Source organism: Pelodiscus sinensis, chromosome 2 (genome assembly GCF_049634645.1).
Source record: "Pelodiscus sinensis isolate JC-2024 chromosome 2, ASM4963464v1, whole genome shotgun sequence".
NCBI lineage: Eukaryota > Metazoa > Chordata > Testudines > Trionychidae > Pelodiscus > Pelodiscus sinensis.
Genome location: NC_134712.1, coordinates 50,362,531 through 50,372,512, shown reverse-complemented (window position 1 = coordinate 50,372,512; position 9,982 = coordinate 50,362,531). Strand labels below are relative to the sequence as shown.

Here is a 9,982-nt window from a genome sequence, read left to right as displayed (position 1 = left end):
ATTAGGGGAGCAGCAGATTGAGGTCCCGGGTGGGGGAGGCCACGCGGAGGTATCTGGGGAGCGACTAGAGACGCAGGGAAGACTTAGAGATGCGCGGGCATTTGGCGGCGGGGGCAGTGCAAGGGGAGCGGGTGCGCGGGCAGGGACAGGAGAGGCGGGGAGCTCGGACACGTAGGGAGGAGGCCAGAGAGGCCGAGGGGGGCGGGAATCAGGCGGCTGCCAGAGTCAGCAGCGAGCGCCTCCAGGTCCGGCGGGGGGAGGGGAGCCCTGTCTCCCTCCCTCCTGCCCTGCGCGCCGGCCGGGAAGCCAATGGGAGCGGGGGATCTTAGCGGCCGGGGTGGGGCCGCGTTGCTACAGCAGCGGCAGCCGAGCCGAGCCGGAGCGCGCCATGGAGGAGCTGGAAGGTGAAGGGTGGGGCGCGGGGAACGGAGACCCAGCGGGTCCCAGCCCCGGGGGAGGAGGCGGGAGCCTTGGAGGGCGGGGAGCCGCGCCGGGCCGCTGTGTGTGTCCGGGGCTGGGCGGGGCTGGCTAGGAAGGGGGGTGGGACGAGGAGCGGGGGTGCCTGGGGGAGGGGAATACGGGACCTCAGCTCCGCCTTGGGCACCGCATCCCCCACCCCCCGGAGGCAGCCGGGCTCCGGAGCCGCCGCGGGGTGGGGGTGCGGGGCCCCTCCCAGTTCCTCCTCGCTGTGGCTCGGCAGAGCCCCGGCCCGGCGCCGAGCTACGCGGCTTGCGGTCTCTCCGGGGCACGAACAGCCTCGTTTGCTGCGGCTCAGAGCGGCTGCAGCCTGCCAGCGCCTTGGGGAGCCGCGCGGCGTGTCCTGGGGGGCCGGGTCATCCCGGCTGTCTGCCCAGCAGTGACCTTGCGGGGCCAGGGTGGGCTCCACAACTGGGCGCTTACGGTACGTCTAGACTACCTGTCGCCAGAGGCATGTAGCTTAGGCTACCAGGCATAGGAAAATGAAGCTGTGATTTAAATAATCGCCACTGCATTTAAGTGTACATGGCTGCCAGCTGAGCCGATCAGCTGAGCGTTTGTCCACTCAGTGCAGTAGTCTGGACATGCCTCCCTCAACATCAAAGGCATTTGTCCATCTCCCAGATTATTTAAATTGCAGCTTCATTTTCCTATGCCTAGTAGTTTAATCTACGTGCCTCTGTTGCCAGAGGCATGTAGTCTAGACGTACCCTTTAGTGCTTGGCTGTTTGTAGACACACATTTGCTTCCAGGTTTTAAAAGCACCTGATCATCTCTGCAGCATTTTTTTGGGGAGTTCCCAACCTAAGGCTATGCCTTGCTGATGTGCTGCAGCCAGTTGATATCCTGGGATTGACACTAGGACTAGGCATTGTTTTGGTTGGTGCCAGCAATCTTGTAGGCCTTGTTTATCTAGAGCATTGTGTTAGATTGTATTATAAGTTTGAAGCACTTGCTTGAGATATTATAAATGATTAATTATGTCATGGTATATATCACAAACTTCTATTGATGTAACTTTTTCCACCCTCCTGAGCAGCATTGTTATAATGAGCTAACCCCTAGTGTAGACCACCCTAGCGCTGTAGTTACTACTTCTTGGAGAAGTGAAAGAGAAGCTCATAGGTAGTACTATAATGCTTAGTGGGAATGTTGGAGCAGTGCTGTAAGTGTGGACAAGCTCAACTTTTTATCTGGTAGAGTTAGATTAATGCAAATAATACTTGGTTGGGTTGTAGCAGAAAGCAGAATAAGGCTGGAAGAGAATGTAAGAGGTCTACGAATTCAATACACTGCACCCAAGAAAAGACTACATATCCCCTGACAGGTGTTTGTCTAACATGGTCTTAAAAATCTTCAGTAAAAGAGAAAGATGTTAGATTTAGATTAATCAACTAATCAAATAGTTTATGTAATTTGTATCAACTATTCAATTAGTCGATAAGGGCACCTCCATCTTTGAAATGTAACAAGAGCCCTCTCCGCTCTTGCTACGTTTCAAAGGTGGAAGCATCGCAGGGAGCATGGCCAGTGGGAGACTCAAGCAATCTCCTGCTGAGCCTGTGCTCCCTGCTTTTGAAATATACAAGAGCCATGGGAGGGCTCTTGTATATTTCAGAAGCAAAGCACCACTGGGTGTGTGGGGCCAATAAGAGATTCAAACAGTTCCCTTCTGGCCCCCATGCGTAACCAGTGGGGGACTATTTGAGTCTCCAGCTTGCCCCAGGCTCCCAGCACTTCTGCTTTTGAAATGTAGCAAGAGCCTGGCATTTGCTTATTGGATAGTGAACTAGTTGCTTCTATCCCTAACAACAGAGATTCCACAACCTCCCAAGGCAATTTATTCTAGTACTTAACCATTCTGATAGGGAGTTTTTCCTGAAATCCAGCCTGAATTGCTTTTGCTGTAGTTTAAGACCATTGCTTCTTGTCCTGTCTAAGGATGTAATGGAAGAACTGTTTAAGCGATTAACCAATAAGCCCGGGCTTATTGATCACCACAAATGGTTGTACACAGGCTCCTGTCCCATTCCCAGGGAGCCAGCTGCCACCCTGCGCTGTCTATCAGAGCCTGCATTATGGGGTGGCAGCTGACTCCTGACACGCACTAGCTTCCGGGGAGTCAGTATCACAGTCAGAAGCCAGCTCTCCAGGAGCAGGTTGGCGGGTGGGAGCCGGCTTTTGAGCCAGTTTCCCATGTGTACTGGCTTCTGCAGAGCTACCTGCCCCCCTGCGCTGCATTTCCCCCAGCCCTCTGCGTGTAAACATGTATCCACTGAAAATTTCAGCAAGTACATGTTTACCAAAATAAACATATTTTAACATTCCTTTTAGAATGCTTGCATTTTTCAGCAGTTTTGCAGTGTTGACTCCTATTTAGAATAGTGATAGAAATGTAGCCGTGTTAGTCTGGGGTAGTTGAAGCAAAATGCAGGACAATGTAGCACTTTAAAGACTAACAAGATGGTTTATTAGAACCAACTAACAAGATGGTTTATTCGTGGGCCAGACCCACTTCCTCAGATCAAATAGTGGAAGAAAGTAGTCACAACCATATATACCAAAGGATACAATTAAAAAAAATGAACAAATATGAAAAGGACAAATCACATTGCAGAACAGAAAGGGGATGCGGGGGGGTGGGAAGGGGGAGGAAGGAAGGTAAGTGTCTGTGAATTGCTGATATTAAAGGTAGGGAGAGTGGGATGTTTGTGAGTTAATGGTATTACAGGTGATAATTGGGGAAACTGTCTTGGTAATGGGTGAGAAAGTTCAAAGTCTTATTAAGTCCTTGTTGACAAGTGTCGAATTTTAACATGAATGACAGTTCAGAGGATTCCCTTTCAAGTGCAGATGTAAAAGGTCTTTGTAGCAGAATGCAGGTGGCTAAGTCATTTAGAGAGTGTCCTTTCTGGTTAAAGTGGCAAGAAACTGTTTTCTCTTTGTGATCTTGTCTGATATCTGTTTTGTGGGCATTAATCCTTTGGCGAAGTGTCTGAGATGTTTGTCCAATGTACATAGCAGACGGACACTTTCGGCACATGATAGCATAGATTATATTTCTGGATGCGCAGGAATATGTGTTCTTGATCTTATAACTCACTTGGTTAGGTCCAATAATGGTATCAGCAGAATGAATATGTGGACAAAGCTGGCAACGGGGTTTGTTGCAAGGGAAGGTACCAGGGTTGGTATTAGTGTGGTATGTCCTGTGGTGGTTGGTAAGAATCATCTTGAGGTTAGGTGGTTGTCTATAGGAGACTATGGGTCTGTCTCCCAGAGCCTCTTTGAGTATGGTATCCTGTTCCAATATAGGCTGTAGTTTATTGATAATGTGTTGGACAGGTTTAAGTTGGGGGTTGTAGGTGATGACAAGTGGTGTTCTATTGTTGGTTTTCTTGGGTCTGTCTTGAAGTAGATGGTTTCTAGGTATTCGTCTGGCTCTTTCAATTTGCTTTTTTATTTCTCTGGGTGGGTAGTTGAGATTTATAAATGCTTGGTAGAGATCCTGAAGCTTCTGGTCTCTGTCAGTGGGGTTAGAGCAGATGCGGTTGTATCGAAGGGCTTGGCTGTAGACGATGGATCGTGTGGTGTGTTCTGGATGGGAGCTGGATGCATGTAGGTAACTGTATGAGTCGGTGGGTTTTCTGTAGAGAGTGGTGTCTAATTTTCCATTGTTGATTTGTACGGTGGTGTCCAGGAAGTGGATCTCTCGTGTAGAATGGTCCAGGCTGAGGTTGATGGTGGGGTGTAGGTTGTTGAAATCTCTGTGGAATATCTCCAGTGTTTCTTGGCCATGTGTCCAGATCATAAAGGGAATCCTCTGAACTGTCATTCATGTTAAAATTCGACACTTGTCAACAAGGACTTAACAAGACTTTGAACTTTCTCACCCATTACCAAGACAGTTTCCCCAATTATCACCTGTAATACCATTAACTCACAAACATCCCACTCTCCCTACCTTTAATATCAGCAATTCACAGACACTTACCTTCCTTCCTCCCCCTTCCCCCCCCCCCCCCCGCATCCCCCTTCTGTTCTGCAATGTGATTTGTCCTTTTCATATTTGTTCATTTTTTTTAATTGTATCCTTTGGTATATATGGTTGTGACTACTTTCTTCCACTATTTGATCTGAGGAAGTGGGTCTGGCCCACGAAAGCTCATCATCTAATAAACCATCTTGTTAGTCTTTAAAGTGCTACATTGTCCTGCATTTTGACTCCTATTTAGTTTGTGATCCAGTATGAGCCCCAGAGCCCTTTCCACAGTGCTCCTTCCTAGACAGTCATTTTCCATTTTGTACATGTGTAGTTACAAAATAGTTCCTTCCTAAGTGGAGTGCTTTTGATTTTTTTTCCATATTGAAGTTTATCCTATTTACTTTAGATCTTTTTTCCAGTTTGTCCAAATCACTTTGAATTTTAAACTTATTCTCCAACACTTGAAACCCTTCACAGGTTGGTGTCATCCACAAACTTTATAAGTACAGTCTATGCCATAATCTAAATAATTGAGGAGGATATTGAGCAGAACTGACCCCTGCATTATCCTATTCAATCCATCCTTCCAGCTTGTCTGAACCACTAATAGCTACTCTCTGCAAATGGTTTTCCAACTAGTTATGCACCCAATTTATAATAGGTCCATCTAGTTTGTATTTCCCTAATCTGTTCATGAGAAAGTCACGTCTGACAGTATCAAAAAACCTTACCAAAGTCAATATATACCACACCTACTGCTTCCCCCTTATCCAAAATGCTTGTTCTCCTGCCAAAGAAAGCTATTGGGCTGGTTTGACATGGATGTGTGAAGAACAAATCATGCCAACTGTCACTTTAAATCAATTTGCAAGCACTTAGAAAATAATAGTTTAAATTATTTTTATAAAAAGAAATGTGGGTTACATATGCTGTGATAAAGGACCTGCTCATGTAATAATATTTCTTTCCAAAGAGTGACAAAAATTAGTAAGTTAAACATGTGAAATATAGAATCATAGACATGTAGAACTTCAAAGGGACTTGAGTAGATCATCTAGTCCAGTCCCTTGCACTGAAGCAGCAATAATTAATTAGACTTTTCATGACAGGTGTTTGTGACAGTGTAACCTGTTCTTAAAAAGCTCCAATGATGCAAATACCGCAGTCTTTCTTGGCAATTAATTCCAGTACTTAACAACACTTACCATTAGGAAATTTTTCTTAATGTCTAAACTTCCTTGCTTCAACTTAAGCCACCTTTTCCTGTCCTCTTCTGTTAAGAACAATTTTATCACCCTACATTTTCTTGCAATGTTTTAAGTATTTTAAGACTGTTGTTTTATTCCTCTTTGTCCATGTCTCCTTTTTGTTTTCTCCAGATTAAACCTTTTTTTCTTTTCAATTATTCCTCATAGATGATGTTGTCTAGACCTTTAATCATTTTTGTTTCTTTCTTCTTGTTTTTCCTCAATTTGTCTACATGTTTACCAAAGTGGTGCCCAGTACTCCACTCCTCAGTAGAATGGAAGAATTAACCTTTGTGTCTTGGTTACAACACTCCTGCCAATACATCTCAGAATGCAGTTTGCTTCCACCCCCCCCCCCCACACTTTCGCAATGGTATTATATTGTGATCCACTAAAACTCCCAGATTTCTTTCTGCAGTACTTATTCATAGGCAGTCATTTCTCATCTTCTATTTGTGGAATTGATTATTCCTCTCTGGCAGCCCTGGAGTAGCAGGGCTGGGAGCTGGCAGCACCTCACCCCTGGTCTGCCGCTTCTGGCCGTGTGGAAGACCACTGAATCCCAGACCAGGTTGAAGGCTGCTCCCAGTTAACCAGTTACACATTCCTACTAAATATATTAAGTCAGCAAGGGCAAGGTGGAAGAAAAGATTTTTTTACATACCCAAAGTGTTGTCAAAAAGTTGAAAAAAATCAGTTTGTTTATAATAAATATGCATGTTTTTTTTTCTTTTTGTTAGAAACTGATCTTTCAGTTCCAGCTGGAGATCTATTACCATGCAAGATTTGTGGAAGGACATTCTTTCCAACAGCACTGGTGAGTAAAATGAATATCTTTTTCTATTTGCTTTTGAAATACAGATGTAAGAGATTAGTCAACTTTTGGATGAACAGTTTATCGGATTGTCGACTAGTGATGCAACTAGTTGCTTCTTCCCTCTCCCCCCCACTGCCTCTATCAGAGAGAGGCAGCAAGTGGGGAGGAGTAGGAGCTGCTGCTTGGGGGAAGCTGGCTTAAAAGCCAGTTCCCCCCATCAATGTCTCTGCGGGGGACAGGGGAAGTAGAGGCACAGAGGGAAATGGCACAAGCAGGGACTGAAGCAGTGTCTGCTTGCGCTGCTTCTGCTGCAGTTCTGCTTTTGAAATGTACAAGAACCCCAGTGGGGCTAATGAGGCTCTTGTACATTTCAAAAGGAAGCCCCATGCTTCCTGCAGGGCTTCTGCTTTTGAACTGTAGCAAGAGCCGAGATTCATGCTGTTTGTATAAATATTGCGTACATTTCCCCTCTTCTTCTTGCAGTTCAAGGGTGGAGGCACACTTATAGACTAATCCAGTAGTCAGTGGATATCTCACTGACTATTCAATTTTTTTTAATTAATCTAAATGTAACATCCCTATTTTGAAATAGGTTTCTCAACTTAGAATCCTGTGTTGATCCCTCTGATGTGGTCAGGGCAGCAAAGCATCCGGGTCTACATTTTCAAAAGTTACTAATGACGTTTAGTTCCTGCTTTGTGAGGGTACTCTACTTAAAACACCGTAAACAAACCTGATTTTCAGAGTTCCAGTGAAAATCAGGCCTTTTTAAGGACACTTACAATTACTAGTCACTTCTGAATATGTAAGCCCACATATCATCCTGTACTAAATTGAGAAAGGGTGAACTTTGTCAACCATCCCCGATCTGCGTTGCTATGAAGTGTGAGCATGTCCTTCTTAACACCAATCTTTATTATTATTCATTTTATAGTGAAGAACTTAATGTCAAGCTTCCTCTCACTTAGGGTACGTCTAGACTGCAAAGTTTTCTGGGATACCAGAAGTATCCAAGGAATGCGTCTGCTTTTCTGAAAAAAAATTCAGAAAAGCAGATGCGTTTTTTTTTGCCTCCTTGTAAACCTCGTTCTACGAGGAAGAAAGGATGTTTCGAAACAGGCTTTTCCCCCCGACATTTGGCCCAGTACAGATGGGACAAATGTCAGAAAAGCCTCTTTCGGAAGAAAAATGTAAGGAGATACGCAAATTGAGGTTCGAATCATCCAACTTCTGTATGCAATGACAGTAATTATTTATCCATATAATGTATTTGCTTTGAGCTTGTACCTTTTTTCTCAACACTTGGTATGGCTGCGTGTTTTAGAGAGAAGACTGACAATTCAACAAGAAGTGGCATAAATGTTTAGGTGAAATCATTCGCATCATCTTGAGAAATAGAAGGCTATTGGTTATTTTTTTATCTGATGATTGAACTTTCTAATAAGATCTTCATGCTGTTTGTATAAATATTGCATACATTTCCCCTCTTCTTTTTACAGAAAAAGCATTCACCCATTTGCCAAAAAACTGCTACAAGGAAAAGGAAGGCATTTGATTCCAGTAGACAGAGAGCAGAAGGAACTGATATTTCCACAGTAAAACCTCTGAAACCACGGGTAGGTAGATAGCCTCTGAATATTATGATTTTTGGGCTTGTATTTTGTGTTCAGTTAATTATTTGTGTGCAAGGAATACCACTGGTGGTAATGCATATGTGGCAGTCAGAACAACCTTAGCCAAAACATACAGTTAGATCAAGAAACCGGTATAATTGTAAAGTCCACTATCTTGTAAAAATTTAGATTAGATTAAAACAGACCCAGCTTTCTAGTGATATAAAGTAGTAACCTGTAGCATTTAATAAGACACTGGTTGCTAAAATCATATTGGAATTAAAATGTAGAAAGAAAAATGATGTAATCAGAATGACATAATTGTGAAATGTGATGGACCAGTGCAAATGTTTTCAAGATTAGTATACTATTCAAGATTAGTATGCTATTCTAAGTGCCAGTCTGCCCTAGTTTTTCTCTGGATGGACATGAGTGAACAAAACCACTGGGTCCAACATTCCTCTAACAGGGTCTGGGCAGATTCTGACCACTGTTCTAGATCTGGGTCTCTAGAGTTTAGACTCCACGTCTGAACTCTTTCTTATGATGTTGGGACTCTGTAGTCTCAGCTGCCCCAAACCCTGAAACCAATATCTCAGAATTCCACTTAGTTGTGGGTATAAACCTTTCAGGGACAAAGTTACAGGAAAGCAAAGAAGACAGGCTTAGCTAAGGAATTTCTTAGCCACAGTCACTTTTCTCTTTGAAAAGCACTAGAAATTTACAGATCTTTACAAAATAAGAGAAGTCCTGAGGTTCACCTCTTTGGCTGAACAGTTGCAAATCTACCAACCACACTGATGCCACTGTGTAGAAAATTCATTGTTCTATGATTTTAGTCCAGCAGTTGAGGCACACTCCAAGTTTCTGGCCTTAGACTGCTCTGTGATAGCTTCTCAGCAAGAATCCTTCAAGATAACAAGCATGTTTTCTGGACAGGATACATTGTAATAGACTTGCAAAGTTACACGTTTCACACATGGCACAAAATCAAAATAGAAATTACAGAATAAAAGGGATTTCACAGGTTACTGCAGATATACTACTCTGTCACACTCAGTTTTGGCTCTGGACTAGGGATCAGAGAGCAGAAAAGGGTATCAGAAATCACGGTTTTCAGAAATTCCAGGTATACTGCTGATTAAAATATTTACTCTTTGTGTTTCTGAGACACAAACTTTTGTCATCCTTATGCCAAACTGGATATCCAGATCTTTCTCGTTTAAGGTGTCACCCATGTTCTTCTTTGCAGATTTATGCAAACACATAGCTCTTTATGTGTTTTGAAATATAACTTTGCTTTAGGGTCAGACAGGATTTTAAATATTATAGTATTAAATAAAAAACAGGACTATGTAGCACTTTAAAGACGAACAAGATGGTTTATTAGATGATGAGCTTTCGTGGGCCAGATCCACTTCCTCAGATCAAATTGTGGAAGAAAATAGTCACAACCATATATACCAAAGGATACAATTTAAAAAAAAAGAACACATATGAAAAGGACAAATCACATTTCAGAACAGAAGGCGGATGCGGGGGGGGGGGCAGGGAAAGGGAAGGTGAATGCCTGTGAGTTAATGATATTAGAGGTGGGGAAGGGTAGATGTCTGTGAGTTAATGGTATTAGAGGTGATAATTGGAGAAGCTATCTATTTGATCTTAGGAAGTGGGTCTGGCCCACGAAAGCTCATCATCTAATAAACCATCTTGTTAGTCTTTAAAGTGCTACATAGTCCTGTATTTTGTTTCAGCTACACCAGACTAACACGGCTACATTTCTATCACTATAGTATTAAATAGTGCATAATAAAATCAGAAATGTGTTGTATAAAATGAGGTA

The 9,982-nt window shown here is 43.4% G+C and overlaps 1 protein-coding gene across 4 annotated transcripts in view; it reads left to right on the top strand.

The window, feature by feature from the left end:
- The first annotated feature begins 245 nt into the window (after positions 1 to 245).
- Positions 246 to 9,982, top strand: part of ZC2HC1A (zinc finger C2HC-type containing 1A) — a 49,842-nt gene continuing 40,105 nt past the window's right edge. For 3 of the 4 annotated variants that reach the window (XM_075920485.1, XM_075920483.1, XM_075920484.1), the window contains exons 1-3: positions 246 to 404; positions 6,450 to 6,526; positions 8,026 to 8,142. In XM_075920485.1, coding sequence (XP_075776600.1) covers positions 389 to 404; positions 6,450 to 6,526; positions 8,026 to 8,142 — 210 coding nt within the window. In that variant the 5' untranslated portion in view covers positions 246 to 388. The remainder of the gene's footprint in view (positions 405 to 6,449; positions 6,527 to 8,025; positions 8,143 to 9,982) is intronic. The other variant, XM_075920482.1, reaches the window with a different exon arrangement.